Here is a 15,967-nt window from a genome sequence, read left to right as displayed (position 1 = left end):
TTGGGATCCGGAAACCTTACAAAGCAACAGTTTAGCAATTATGTGGACACCTGTAATCTCAGCACACAGAAGGCTGAAGCAGGAGGATTATGAGTCTGACGCCAACCCAGGACTATACACATAGCAAGTTCAAAGCCAATACATTAAAGGAGACCCTGTCTTAAAACAGCAACAATAACAACAGCAGCAGCAGCAGTGTGACAAGCCTATACCATCCATTCTTCGGCAGTGCTGGCTTTACACTGGCCTTTGAGGAACAAGGGAGTGGTGACCTGGCAGGACCGCCCATTTGCTATCCTTCTCCCCTATGATTCACATTCCAAACAATTTTTTTTTCAGCCATCTCTTTAAGACATGACTGGTTAGCAGATTCTTCTAACAGAAACCTCTCCCAAGAAAAGCTGCCATGTCCTCTGGCATTCATCCTGTTCACCAGCACCTCCTGGCAGGGGCTGGCTTACGTGGGAGAAATAAATAAATAAATAAAAACAGTAATAATAAGGCATTGCCAGGGCAGCAAGCTGATCCAGTCGGAGGATTAGAAGAGACACCTGTTTCCCAACACAGCAGCTGTTATCATCGCACTAGAAGCACCCTAGTAACAAGAACTCTCTTCCACTATAGACCCCACGGCAGCAGGCACCTGTGCAGACCCACTCTCAGCCACCGCCACCTGAGTGTGAGGAGAGGCTCAGGTTAGACGCATAACGGGAACCCTGCCTTGCTGCACTTGGGAATTCAAATGCTTGTCTTCTGTTGAGGAGGTAATTTGCCTGTTATCCGGGTAGTCTACGGCACGAATCTTTAAAGCAGTTATTATATGCGAAGGTGTTATAAAACCTACTGAAGCTTTTGGAAGTTGAGTTGATTCATTGGCTGTAGCTGACCAAACACCTGTTCGTTTAAGCCAGCTTCTTAAAAGGCAAGACAGGATTTAAACACTGTCCAGTTTAGAATGTAAACGGTAACACAGGAGCAAATAATATTTTTAAATTATCTCCTCAGGCTGTTCACCACTGCACGCGCGCGCGCGCGCGCACACACACACACACACACACACACACACACACACACACGAAATCTATCAACATACAAACACCACAAGCAAACTATTTCATAGCTGCAATATGTACACATTACCTTTTCAGACTCGACCAGGGAGATGCTCTTAGAGACAGATTGCTAACAGCCCCTCAGCTTGCTGTTTAACAATCCGTTTATAGCCCATCACAAAGCCAACCCTCCAAGGAGATATATTTTACATCTATACGTAAGGTTTCCTTGCTACAACAAGGCTGGATTTTGTGCAATCTTTTCCTCTCTGCTAAAAAGCAGACTACACTGTAATTTCTATAACTTACGATCCTATGAACATTCAATACATGTGCATATATGCAAACCGAGTCACAAGAATAGACTCTTATGGGGAGGGGAAGCAAAATGATGCCCAAGAAATCACAAACCACACATACCATACAGTCCTGATTAAAGCTAAAAACAGCCCATCAAGGCATTGTGTCAGCTAGCCTCACATTGTTCTCCCTTGAGTGTGCTAATTCTAACCTCCAGTGTTGGTTCTTAAGCTTGAGCTTTCCGGGGCTCCACCTGGGAACCTTTCCCTGACCTGAAGGATCTGCTTTATAGATGTGGGAGAGTGGAGAAATCTTCCTGGGCACTTTATGAGGCTATCAGTGCTTACACAGTGGCAGACAAGGAGTGAGCCTGAAACCGTACATTTCCCCCATAGCCTAGCATTTGTCCCCCAGGACCAGCTAAGAGATGCGCCTTCACACAAGGGGTAAAAAAAAAGGAGCACATGAAATGCCAGGACTCACCCTTGCCCAGCAGCTAGTCAGAACTTTCCCAACATCCTGTCAACACCTGACATCCCAAAAAGATAGATTAAAGGGTGTCTCCTAGTTTGCTCCTCTGTCGGTGTGATAAAACACTGACCAAAACTAACTAGGGGTGGTGGGAGGGGGAGTTGTTTCTACTTACAGGTTACAGCCCATCACAAAGGGAAGTCAGGGCAGGCACTTAAAACAGGAACCTGAAGGCAGCAACTGAAGCAGAGGCCATAGAGGAACACTGCTTTCTGTCTTGCTCCCTGAGGTTTGTTTGTTTTCTTAGACAGCCCAGGACCACCTGCCCAGGGATGATTCCTTGCCACAAAATGAATCAAGAAAATGCCCTGGAGACATGCCGGCAGGCCAGTCTAGGGGAGGTAACTCTTTAATCGAGGTTCCTTCTTCCAAAACAACTCTAATTTGTGTCAAGTTGAGAAAAAATAACCAGGGATGAGGGGCAACCTACTACTAGGAAATGCTAAGAATCACAGACATCCATTGGGGGACAAGAAGCTACGGAATGAATTCTTCCTGACAATCTGACAATGCCCAGCAATCCATGTATGTGTGCGTCAAGACAAGGGGTTCTGCAGATAATCCTAAAATGCACCCAAGGAACTGGCTGGGGCTGGTACGATGGATCAGTGGGTAAAGGCACTTGATGCCAAGCCTGATGACCGGAGTTCCATCCCTGGGATCCACATGGTAGAAAGAGAGAATCAACTCCTGAAAGCTGTCCTCGGACCTCCACATGTAACACCATAGCCTGTGTTTACACACACGAGAACGAATCTAAAAATGCAATTTCAAATATTTTTTTAAGAAGAAACAGGCTATGCATGAACTCACATTCACCTATAACCTAGATCTACGCCAAGAGGCAAGAGGGCTGTGTTCTCATCCACCCACACACATCTCCTCCATGGTAAGCCTTTTAAGACCACAGCTGAAATGAAAACACAGAGACCATCTTTCCCTGAAATCAGACTGCCTAACACACTGGCTACACAAAAGCACACGCAGGCATTCCCCTCAGAGAAACGCTGCCTTTACCAAGTTTCTCAAGACAGACAAGTTCTCCGAAGAACTGGCGAATGTCCGCAGGGACCCGCACTAATGAACTCACCTCTCTGGAGCCCCTGTAGAAACAAGGCCCTTCCCTTGACTGCCAGGCTCGTCACCTGGCCTCCTTGTCGTTTTAAGGCATCTTTCTCCCCTTCTCAGGCCTTGCCTTGCATCATATCTCTTCCCCACAGAACAAACTGTCTTGCACACCAAAGATGGTAAGTGTGCTACTAGTGATGCTAGTGGCTCTTTGATTTTTTTTTTTTTTTTGAGAAAGGGTGTCACTATATAGCCCTGGTTGGCCTGGGATTCATTATGTAGACACTGGCTTCGTACTCACTGAGATTCACCTGCCTCAGCCTCCCAAGTCCTGGGATTAAAGGCCTGTGCACCATGCTCTTCGTGTTCCTTTTCTAAGGGTAGGTCACTGTGATGGTTAATCTCCACCATCAACTTGACTAGATTTAGAATCGCCTGGGAGACACACCTCTGGGGGTGTCCACATATGAGGGTTTCCGGGAGGTTTTAAGTGAAGAGGGAACCCTGGGTGTGGGTGAAGCCAGCCCAAGGGCTGGGGCTTAGACTAACCACAAAGAAGAAAGCAGAGAAAGCTGACCACCAGCATTCATCTCTCTGCGTCCTGACTGCTGAGACAATGACACCAGCTGCCCTGCGTTCCTGCCGTGATGGACTCAACCCTCAGTGTGAGCCAGAGCAACCCTTCCTTCCTTCCTTCCTTCCTTTCTTCCTTCCTTTGTTTCTTGTCAGCATTTGCCACCGCACTGAGAAAATAACTAACACAGTAGCTTAGGGAAGCACACTTACCAGGAAAGGTGAGGGTGCATGGGAAAGCTATATTAGCATGTGCCCTACCAACAAACACCTTTGCCCATCTCCCTGCCAGGCTGGGAAAGAGGATGGTGACGATCAGAGGCTGCTAGCCTCCCAACGCCCAACAAGACCCCTGCTGAAGCCTGTGGTGTCCAGAGCTGTCTGACCTACAGCCAGCTTCTGCCTGCAGACAGGTGCACTCTGTCCTCCTAACTCTCAGTCCTGCCCAACCACAGAGCACCAGGAACTCAAGAAAGCAGAATGTGAACTTCAGAAGGGAAACTCCATTCGTGGAGGGAACACCTGACGCTGAAGGATGAGAGTCATGAGACTCTGGAAAGGCAAGAGGAGCTGGCTGTTCTCAGCATTGGAGGTGGACTCAGCCAAGTCGGGTCATTCGGGTCGTAAAAGTTGGAGAGAAGTGGAGACTTACCCAAACTGGGGAATTTGCCCAAATTTCTCAGATTTTAACCCCCAAATGGTGGGGTCTAATTATATAGGCACTAGCCTCAAACTCGGAGACCACCTGCCTCTGCTTCCTAAATCCTGGGATTAAAAGCACGCTCCACCATAGTTCTTTGCTGAATGGAGCCGTGAGACAGAGCAAAAGGTGTCATGTGACCCCTGACCTCATGTCTCTGCATCACTGGCCATTACATCTATGGTTAAATGGGACCCATTAAGTCAGGAGAGCCTCAGATCTCAAAAGTTTGTCAAAGTACCAATCAAACAATTCGATTATTTCTAAATCTCCCAGACTTCATCAAAAGGTGACCGAAGCAACCACATGCACCAGAAGCTCATTCCTTCTAGTTTTCCTTGTTTTGAAAACCAGCCAGAATGGCCCCAAGGCCCAAAGAAAACTCCCTCCATCCCTTTGGGTGCCCAGTCTATGGTCAAAAATCAAGGCATGAGAACAGCCAGACCCCACAGTGAGCCAGCATACATACTGAAGTATCTGATTTGATAGTCTGGGGAAGACAAAGGCTACAGTAAGTAGTGTGTAGAAATGTCTCTCCCTAGTCTGAGTTCCTCAGCACAGTCAAGGAAACAGCTTTATCAAACCCCAGCATCCCATTTTATGAAACTCCCATTTCATCTTGTCCTACCCTTGGAGATCTTTCCTGTGTTAACCATTAGGTTTGATGATAGTGAAGTTGTTGCTTTCTTCCTTTTATTTATTTATTATTTTCTGTGCTGGAGATCAAACCAAAGGACGGACGGGGACGGGGACACACACACACACACACACACACACACACACACACACACACACACACTGAGCAAATGTTATACCTAAGGTATCTCTGGACCTTAACCTTGTCACCAGGGTCCCAAGACCTACCTTCAGGCCACACCGGCAGTGAGGTGGGCAGCCTTGGTACCCTCCTTTTTCACTTGTTCACAGTGTCAGACCCTCAGTGGCCACATCTAGACTTTCACTATGGAACAAGGAGGACTCTTTGGGGAACCTGGTAACTTTAAAGACACACGGGCTGTTTTCTGGGGTTTGGTTGTTGGCTTTTTTTTTTTTTTTCCGGTTTTGTTTTGTTGTGTTTTGTTTTTAATTACAATACTGATTTTAATCTGCAGTTCATCTCTTCCAGGAAATACTCAAGAGTCAGTTTCCTCATACACAGGAGACATGTAAGCAAGGATCACTGACCTAGCCACACAGATAATTCTTATGACCGATAACTGCACTGTCTGCCACAGCCCACCGCAGACGGCACAGGGCAGCCGACAAGAAAAATCACCCACTTCTACTAGACGCTCCTGGGAGGACCAGAGAGAGCTTCCCTTCAACCCTCCCTCTTCAACAAGTCTGACAGTGCACTCATTGTTTCCTAGGGTGGGAAGTAAACGCCTCCAAGACAGCATTCTCTTCAGTGGTATAGCCACTGGTAAGGTGCCTGCTGCTCCTGTAAATAAACCCTCATCCATGTTCCTGTAAGCAACTCTAGTGAAACTCACTAGGTTATTAAAAAAACAAAAAGACAATGAAAGAGAAAGTGGACTAGTTGAGAAGGGACAGATGATGTGCAGAAGTAGAGGGGGACAGAGAAGGTACGGAGAGGTATGTCCAAAGTACATTATGTACGAAAATGTCATAATGAAACCCATAATTAATGTGTGCTAACAAAAACAAACAAACAATATATAATCTATGTAATCTATTTTTTTTAAAGGTCAGTTTTGCCTGGGTACGTAACTCAGGGGTAAAGCTTGCACAGGCCACTACCATTAAAAAAAAGAGAGAGAGAGAACAAGTTATTTTGTAAAAAGCCCATAAATCCCCACATGCCCCAAGGTAATAAAATTGGCATTTTCAAACTCCTCTGTATAATTAAGCTTCTACTGAGGGTCATCTACTCCCAACTCATGAAGCTGGAACCCATAGCACACAGTGTCTGCTCTGTGGTCACACAGACAGGGAACTGCCTGGGAAGCAAAAGCCTACTAAGGAATTGATGTCTTTCAAGTCTCGCCCCAGTTGGAAGTAACAAGCAATTGTATGAACCAGCAGATCCTCAGACCCATTCCAACAGTTAAGTGCTGGGTAGTAACTCTATTCAAGACACTGTACAAGACTTCCAGAGGGTTTGCGTTTGCTTTTTTTTACCCTGTTTTCTTTCATCTCTGCAAACTTATTCCAAACTGCACCAGCTATTTCCCTCACAACTCTGCTGTAAGATACAAAAGGCATTTGGTATTGTCATGGAATTGCAGTTGGCTCATCTCTTCTGTTGCCAAAGCTTGTGCTCAATTAAAGTTAAAGAGAGAGAGAGAGAGAGAGAGAGAGAGAGAAAGAGAGCTTTTCTGAGCCATGACTGAGTGACCCCAGTCCAGTGAGAAACTCAATGAGTCTGTGACAAAAGCTCTGTGCTGCCAGTCAGCCAACCAGGGTGGTCTCACAGTGCCCTGAACATCTCCAGCACCAACAGTCAAAATGGTGGTACTGACACTTTGAGCCCCTTCCAGAGTCACATGTTGTAGAAGATAGAAGAAGCTCACTTTTCTTAACAGCATAAGGAATTGCGTCCAGCAACTTATTACACTGGCCAACAGCTATAAGAAACATACAGTGATATCACCCCTTAGGTGAGTTAATAAGTTCATGATTAAGTAACATGAACAAGCTCGGGTCAAGACCGGGTTTCACAGGTATGTGGGCTGCAGCGTCTGCTCTCCTCCTTGGGAGCACTCCACGGTCAACAGAACCCTCTTTCCAACAAGGCAATGCCCTTAAGGGAAGCCATCATGACAAGGACAGAACAGAACTCAAAACTAAAGTCAGAGACCTGGTGACGTCTCCCTGCACACGTTTGCTGACAGAAGTGACAGCAGCCCAGCAGGGCAATGAGTCCTTTTTGGGTCATTCAGGAAATGAGGTCGTTTCCCTATGTCTGACTCCCACATACGAGGAGAAAATCCCCCGACAGAGTTCATAAATCCTCAGGAGCCTGTTCTTTTGCATCTTCCTTTGGGAACAGTCTCATAAATCATCTGTCCAGATACAGGAAGCTTGGCCTTTTAAAAATCAACATTATTTTTATGCCAACCTTTTTCCTTGGATATCTTTCCAAAATATATTTCATCCTCTCTTCACTTCTCAAGTTGAGTGACTTAACTTGGAAGCCAGGACCCACACTATCACCTGCCGTCCTGTGGTGCCACCCGGGGGGTGGGAGTGGAGGCCAGCTCTATATAAATGACATGATAGGGCCACAATGCTGTCAGAATCCTTGTTTGATTTTCATGGCTTCTACCCCACCAAGGAGTTGGAGAGACAAGGGGCTGGCACAGAATACATGATTCTGAGTGTGGCTTGGCTGCGATTAGCCATGGGATCTGGGGCAAACTATGAGACTCGTTTCCTCACCTCGTGAGAAGTCTGGGTCATGCCTCCATAATGTCCCTGTATCACCAGCACCACGTCACTTCCTACTGCCTCTGTACCCTTTCCTGATGCTCCTGCAGGGCTCTTTAGTTCTGCTAAGTTTCAGCTGATGGACCTATGAATCTCCCTCTTCTACTGACTAAAGCTGTTTGGATATAAAGTCTGAATACAGAAATAGCTCTAAAGTTGAGATCTTGCTTAGCATCTATGAGAGCCTGCATTCAATCCCCAATGCCAGGTTGGGGGTGGAGAGGGTTATCTTAAAAAGGAAAAAAAACACAGAAATTTATAAAGTGAGATGGCCAAATGTCTCTCACCATTGAAGTAAATTAAAAAGAACAAGGCCAGAATGGGTGGGCTCAGAAAAAAAAAAAAGAAAAAGAAAGAAAGAAACAAAGAAAGAAGAAAAAAATAATCCTTGGGTAGTCATGGAAAATCACAGACTATCCTCAAATATTTCAAATACATTTCCAGAAATCACATAGTTTTAATGATTTACAAGGGGGATACTTTATGGGGGGAAAAGGACATTCTTGGATTAAGTAAAAAGCTTTTAATAACAATAATAATAAGGTTATACAAGGGAAAGGATGGAGTAATGCCCGTAAAGAGGGTATCTGGCCCTGAGACTGGACAGGCTAAGGACACCGCCTCAGACATCCAACCACTTAATGAAGACACTATTAGGCAGTGGGGGAAATAAGAGAAAATAGAATGGAGGAAAAGGTTTCTGAGTAAGAAGCATGGGGACAAAAATGGCGCCACGGAAGGTAACACATCACCAGAGAATTACAGAAGCAGTATTTAAAAAAGGAGGGGAGCTCATCTGGACATTCATCCAGAGGTCGCTGGCTAGGAGTGACCATCTGGCTACCCCTAACGGGTGATGAGGAACAACCACCTTTGACCTCTGCTGGCTCCAGCCCTGCCTATCACCTCCTGCCTGTCACCTGAGCTACGGTGAGGACCCATCAGCTCCACCACTCCGGGTTTCCTAACTTGCTTCCTGAAGATGGATGGACCTGGCAATAGTCACTGGGAACTACAGACCGGTGATTAGTGTCTCAGCCTTGTACTGCCACTAGGCATACAAGGCTGAGAGATCTGAGGCAGACCATCACTTAACCTCCTCCCTGGCTTCAGCTTCCATGTTTTGTAAAATGGGGAAGGGAACTGCCTCCAGGAGAGAATGTGAAGAGAGAATGAGGTCACTAAGCTTAACACACCAGGACAACAAGACGCATTAGTATGCAGCCAGTGATGGTGGTGATTGGAGGGAGGAGGCCTCCAGGCAAAAGAGGAGGAGGAGGAGGAGGAAGGAGTGGGAGGAATCCCTACAGAGCTGTAAAGATGACCACTGTTACAGCAATGAAGCTCTTCTAATTCCAGGGAATTTCTAAAGTTCTCAAAACACACGGGTTCTGTAGTTTCCCTAAGCATGGCCCATAGGCCTCCATGCAGTCAGTTCAATCAACACAGGGAGTCCATACTTAACACAGTCAGGCCTCCTTCCTTACGCCCTAAGGACTGCAAATCCCTGGGACAAGACGCGGCTACACTGTGTATTTTCACTGTCAAAGATGAAAGGGTTACCCAGAGAATTAACAGGGCAAATGATAGATTTGTGGTAATATTTCAACACCAAAGGACCAGTTTCAAGCACATGGTTGTACTCATTCCTACGAAATGGATGGTATGGAACACAACAAGTCACTGTTGCCTATTCATGGGGGCTCATTCTAAGATGTCCCAGTAAATGCCATTTTATTAGTCTGGTTTCTGTATGTACAGAAAAATCAATAAAATGTGCTTGCTTTTTAATAGGCTGTAATTCTAACTTCTCCCTAATTTAGTCTAGGCTTTCTCTCCCCCAAATACTAGGTTTGGCCACAAATAGTCTTCAAGCCGGGCTCCTGTTGGCGTGGGAACACTGAAGAAAAGTCACACACTATTCAATAAGTACACAGATACTGCTTCCTCCAATCTATTGGAACAACACAGCAAAGACGGACCCTGCCTGAGACCAAGTCTTGGTGCTGTTTTTCTAAAGTGATATTCACAGAGAAAAGCAGGTCCCCCCTTATGCCGCACACCCTAAGGGGGCTTAGACTCCCGCACCTGGGGGAACCGCACCAAAGGCCAACCTTTCAAAACCAGTAATAAAATCAAATTGCTCTACAAGTAACTCCCAGATACTCCTTGCCCCTGTGCTGTGTGTTTGAGACCACGTCTTAGTTCCGTGTCCTCTGCTCCAAGCTGGAGTAATTTCCCTTGCTTTACCTACCCTTTCCATAGGAACCTTGTCTCGCCTGCCAGGTCTGTTCTTAAACAGAGTGCTTACTACACATAGGTGAAGGTATAAATAGGTCTGGCTGACTCTGGGTGAAGAAGCCTGGGGCTCACCCATGGATTCATCGAGAAGAGGTGATGTGAGAGCAGGTAGCGCGGCCTGCAGCCAACAGTAGAACTGCCAGACTCTCACACGCCACAGTCATAGCACAAACATATCTCTGCAAACTGTGGTGCAAACCCAAATCCAACAGGCCTTTCTTCTCTCATCCCTACCGCCTACCACTTCCTCTTCTCACACCTGACTAGACCCTCGCAGCCCAGCATTCCCACACACATCATCTTCCATTGCACATAGCTCCATGCCCTCAGACCAGCTGGCTTGTGATTAAAATGGACCACACTAGGAAGTGCCAGAGCCCAGAGCCTATTGTATCAGATTTCCTTGGCCTTTTATAGACACACTATGAACCTGGAGAATCTGGTGTAGTAGCCTGAGACCCTGTAGGCCTATGTTCTAACCACGTTCAGTCATCCATATGCTAAAGCAACCACTTAGCTCTCAGAACCCAACTGTGAAAACAGAAATGTGTAGCCCAGGGTCTGTCTGGCTAAGATCTCTCAACTCCAACTTAATGATAAATGTCTCAACATTCCCTGATGATACTGTCAGAGGAACAGGGGGCCTAACAAACCTGCTTATCCACCTGAGCCTCTATAAGGATCCCTCAAGACTTTGTTCTCTTTCTAAAGTCTTCCTTTTTTATTTTTTTACTTTTTTTAGACAGGGTCTCATGTAGTCCAGGCTGGCCTCTATCTAACTTACTGTGTAGCCAAGGGTGACCTTGAACTCCTCATCCTCTCTCCAGCCTCCCAAGTGAAGTGATTACAGGGGTAGACCACAGTCTCACCTCAATTTCTTTTTTGTTTTTTGCTTAGACACCAAAGCAGTTTCTGAGATTATCAAAATAATCAAACATTATTGGTTTATCAAAATCCTTTTATATTTTGGAGAGACACCAGCCAGAGTTCTGGTCCTTGGGTGACCTTATTAACTGAGGTGATGCATGGACAGAGAGGGAAGGGCACTCACCTCCTCCATACCTCACTTGGTGTTGGCGAACATGGCAGAAATGATTCTGTGCCAGCTGCCAGGTGAGAAACTAAGGCATCAAGATTACCCTTGGTAACCCGAAGAAGTATGAGACATCTAGACACCAGCTCTGCCTGATGTCTCTCCAAAACACTTATTTTAAATGAGAATTTCATCCCATCGTCAATGGGAACTGATAACGAACAGGAAAAGAAGGGGCAGGACATTATGTCACCAGTGTTTGGTGTCCCGGATCACCTCAGCCAATATAAGTTCTGTGCCCAGCCTTGCCAAAGGCCTATGTCGGCTGGGCCACAACCACTTTCTGCTGTAACTTAGCGGAATTTAAAACTGAACAGGTGACGTGAAGGTGAAGGCATATGGTGGAAAAGCCAACCTGTTTTCCTTTGTCTGTGACTAACTCAATCTTCTGGGGGAAGAAGGTGACTTCTTAGAGAGATGATCAACCAGGCCGACTGTTGAGGAAGGGTGCAGAGTGCCTTCCTCATAGAGGGGCTGCTACAGAGAACTGACAAGGCTTGGTGGTGTTCTGGATGACCTCGGGCCTGGCAGGGGAAGCTTCTCTTTTCACTGTAAAGTGTCTGACCTGAAAGATCTGCCTAAGTGCAAAGACACACAGGCCTTCTCAGCTCTCCTGATAGTCACCTTGCACTCAAGTGATCTTTACATAGGTGTCACTGATTGACCAATTCAGAAACTTTCACCTTGGAAACCCCACCCAGATCTGACTCTGGTCTTTCCTAGCAGAACAGACAAGGGCTCAAAAGTAAACAAAGTACTTCCCCGCTGTGGCTGCCTCTGGCCAGGCTCCTGTGGCCTCCATCACACCAGCTGCTGAGGAATTTACTGCCCGCTGACCAGCTGTTTGTGCCACAGGAGAGCAGATAGGGAAGGTTTCAGGACAGGAGAGAAATCTTGCCAAAGAGTCTTCTCGCCCTGCCTTTAGCATCAGCTCATCCTTCAAAGACTCTCCACTCCAAGGAAAAGTTTGTTGTTTTCTGGGCTCAAGGAATGCCCCTAGAAGCAAGCAACTTGCCGGGTGCTTGCTTGTAAACATTTTTCCTGCTCATGCCATCACTGTACCACATCCCAAGGACTAAATGGAGCACACCACTGGAACATTTTCAGATGACCTGAACTAATCCTGGTCCTTGATCTCCGTGGTTTATTACGGAACATGATAAACTCAAGCAACTCCATGGAGAGATAGTCTTCAAGCACACACACCTAAAAACACCCACAGCCTATGCAAGTATTCACAGACAGACTAGCTCCACCGACAACAATATCCAAAATATAATTGTCACTTACAGAGGTGGTGAAGTAGAATAAATACATTTGAATGACACATTACACACTAATAAATAAAATAAAAAAGGCACACAGAAAGGATGGACGGGCCGGGTTACGGTACAAGAGGAGAGTTCAGTTATCCTGTATAATACAAGGTTCTGGGTTCCATCCCCAGGACCAAAGTTTAAAAAACGAAAAATAAACAACCTAAGACAATAAGTAAAAAAAAATAAAATAAAAATAACACAAATCGCATCCAACTTCCGTATCACATTTGAGAACATGTTTTGTTGGGGCTTGGCTCCCTCTGTGTGTTAGCTCCTCTTTCTACTGGGGTGCAAAGAAAACAAGCCTGCTGTTCAGTGGAGGCACTCCTGAATCCAGCATACAACCCCTCAGAACAGCAGGAATGCAGTCACTTTAGGAGTGGTATCAGAAGTCACAGGACAGATGGCATTGTGTTTTTTCAATCAAAAGCCATTGTGCTCTAGTTGGTCCAGGTTTTTCTCTTGTCAGGTTTATTGCCATCGAGCCAGATACAATTTCCTGATCTAATGACCTATCATTTAGTTACCTCTGTTTTTGTTATGAAGTGTGAAATAAATTACATTATCCATATAGCAAGAATTTCCTGATTTCGACAAAGAATTTAATTTATATTGCAAAAGAAACTGGTTTTGAACTATCACGGCATCCTAAATTCTTTAGTGAGGCCCTGCACCAAAGCCTATCCAAGATATGCACAAACACAAAAGCCCAAAAGTTCCTCTGGGCTCTTCTGTGAGGCAGAAACAAAGACACCAAATGCACCTTTTGAGTCCCCATCGGGCCTTACTTCAAACCCATTACCATCGTTCCTGATAAGAAACACTAAGGTCTGATTCTAACTGTGAAAACTTAGTAAGCCAGTGTGACAAAATTCCTTTGCCTCATACAGATCCTAGGTGAAACACTCTTAAAACAGGAAAGATTCTCCTGACTCCGCACAGAAGAAAACAGGTTATATGCTCGGTTTCTGCAACATTCATCTAAGGAGCACACATTAAATAGGCCAGGCCAGAAGCAAACTTCAGAAACTTCAGCCTTGCACAGGAAACAGAAAAGGCTTGCCTCCTGGTGACTGGCGGAACCTTGAAATAAAGTACCCAATAAATGCAGCATGGGAGAAATAACTGGGGGAGACAGACAAATCATCCTGCCTCCCAATGGTGGCAAACTTCACAACAACTTTTTTAAAGCAACAAACTACAGCACCGCAGCCTATGCAGACAGACTGTACATAGTCGTGCACACACCATGACCTGGAAGACAAGGGCTATTTGCAAATATCCCTCCTGAACTCAGAACAGGCCAAGGGAGCAGGAGACTGCAGCTTTTCAACACCCTCGCTGCACTGTCAGAGAAGGTCATTTGGCCTGGTCACCCTGCTTCACAGGAGTTCCCTACTTTCAGATTGCTCAACTTTCATATGCATAGAGTAAAATAACTATTCAGCAACTTTATTCACCTTGCTTTAATTTTTTTTTTTTTTTCCTTATGCAATGCCCAGGAAAAGCTGACACCAAGACTGTCTTAGGGCTTGCAATCACAATCAGAAGAGAGGCGGGGGTAAAAAAAAAAAATCTTGTGTGATACAACGCAGAGTCCTGAAAGAAAGAAAGAGAGCATCCTGGTGGGCCCCTGGAACTTTTTCCCCAGGGAGACCACCCCTCGGGAACAAAAGTTACAGTTCAGTCACATGTTGGGCGTAGGAATAAGGAAAGGGGGGTTTTCTTTTTCCTTTCTTATTTTTAAGCGCACTAATTACGGAGGTGTTCTACAGATCTGAAGACAAACTGGGTTCCTCCTACTAACTGAGACCGGCATTACATTGTCAAAAAGAAAGGGGGTGAGGTGGGGGGCCCAGGAGCCCAGACCGGGCTCGGCGGGAGAGGGGTGTAGCAAGGTTATGCTAAAGGGTACAGCCACTGCCAGGAGCTGCATCTCTTTCCCTCGCGCCCCAAATAATTCCCCGCAAGCCTAGCGACTGCACCAGAAGCCCCGGGGCCAGGGGGTTCCGATAGCCCAAGGGGAAGGAGGGGAACCGAATCATTACCTTAATGCTACACTGAGCAGGAGTCTCAGACATGTCTCACAGCGAGAGGGATCAGGAAGTTCTCAGTTTTTTTCCACTTTCCTTTCCTCTCCCCAACCCAGAAACGCTCGGCGGGGCAGCGGGACGCGGTCATTTAAGAAGTTTCTTGCAGCATCGCCAGCGGCGGCCGCCCCGGGGGGGTCTTCGGAGCGCACGGATCGGGCGCGCGGCGCGGGGGCGTGGGAGCCGGCGAGCACGGCGTGGGGTGTGCGGGTCGCGGCGCGGCGACCGGGGCGCAGCCGGCCGGCCTCGCGTGTCTCCTCCCACCCGCGGCCGGCGCGCCCGCCCCCGCCCTCCCCGCGGCGCTCGCTCGCTCCCTCCCTCTCTCTCGCTCTCTCTCTCTCTCTCCTCTCTCTCGCTCTCAAATGTTTTCCTTCCTGGAAGAGAGAAACTGAAAGGCAGAACTGAGAAAGCTCTCTGCTCATTGATCTTGAGAGTTTCAGGGCAGAAACTGACGTGAATTCCCAGCACCGGGCTCTGCCTCTTAAAGGAGCCACCAGGAAATAAAAGCTCGGGTTACCGCGGGCCGCGGGGAAATCAAAAGGCGTGCGGGGGAGGGGCGCGGGGTGCCCACGGGGCCGCCCCGAGGAGGTTGCCTTTGGGGAACCTCGCAGGGTGGCCCCAGGACTCTCAAGCCTGGTTCATCCCGCTCCCACCTCCCCAGGCTGCACCTCCGGGGAACCTGGGCCGTGCAAAGTGGGGGCTTTTCTGTGCGCTCCCCGGGGCGCCGATGCAACCCAGGGACTGCGGTCTAGGAAGGGACTTTCCGGGAAGGACGCGACGCCGCAGGAGGAAGCGAGACAATGGCCTTTGTTCTGCGCGGCGACCGCGGCCGCTTTAAGAGAATCCACCAGGAAATGGGAGCTCGGATTACAGGCTGCGCACGGGGAAGTGCGGGGCGCGACGCCGGAGACAAAGCCGCGCGGCCGTGCTCGGGCCCGGGGACGCGGCGGGCGGGGGCTCCCCGCGAAAGGGGGCGCCCCTCGGCCTGACCTCCCGCCTTCCCCGATTCGAAATCCCCCGGCCATTTAAAGCCACAGCGGCTGCTACCAACCGACGTAGGTGACTGGACTACAAAGTTGACAGGGCGCGTTCCTGCAGATCTTAGCCCTCCCCTGGGCCGCTGCTCGGGCTCGGTCATTGGCGGAGGGGACCGCCCGGGGGTCCTGCAGAGGAGGAGCAGCCGGAATCCTGGGGCTGAGGCGCTCGCCTTGAGCACCAGCGTTCTGACCGCTGTTTTTATTGCTATTTATAATCTCTTAAAATGCTCACTGCAGAAGATCGTGTTTAAATTCTAACCCCGCTCGTACATACAGGGTTTAATGTGTGGACATATAATGTAGGACTAAATGCACTACCATTTTGTCTTTTGACGGTAAATTAAACATAAATACATGTGTGTAAAACACATTATATTCGTGTTCCCTGCTTAGGACCGCTCTGATTTTCCAGATTCACCCCTCTATTCCCACTGGTTTCTTTGCGCGCGGGGA

General features: G+C 47.5%; 1 protein-coding gene across 1 annotated transcript in view; it reads right to left on the bottom strand.

Moving 5' to 3' along the window:
- The window catches only part of Etv6 (ETS variant transcription factor 6), a 236,758-nt gene extending 222,006 nt beyond the window's left edge, over nt 1-14,752 (bottom strand). Inside the window, 1 exon segment of the mRNA XM_036182748.1 lies at nt 14,436-14,752. Coding sequence (XP_036038641.1) covers nt 14,436-14,468 — 33 coding nt within the window. The 5' untranslated portion in view covers nt 14,469-14,752.
- Between the last annotated feature and the right edge of the window lie 1,215 nt (nt 14,753-15,967).

Source organism: Onychomys torridus, chromosome 3 (assembly GCF_903995425.1).
Source record: "Onychomys torridus chromosome 3, mOncTor1.1, whole genome shotgun sequence".
Taxonomy (NCBI): Eukaryota; Metazoa; Chordata; class Mammalia; order Rodentia; family Cricetidae; genus Onychomys; species Onychomys torridus.
The sequence above is the reverse complement of the archived record's forward strand: the minus strand, read 5'-3'. Positions and strand labels throughout refer to the sequence as shown.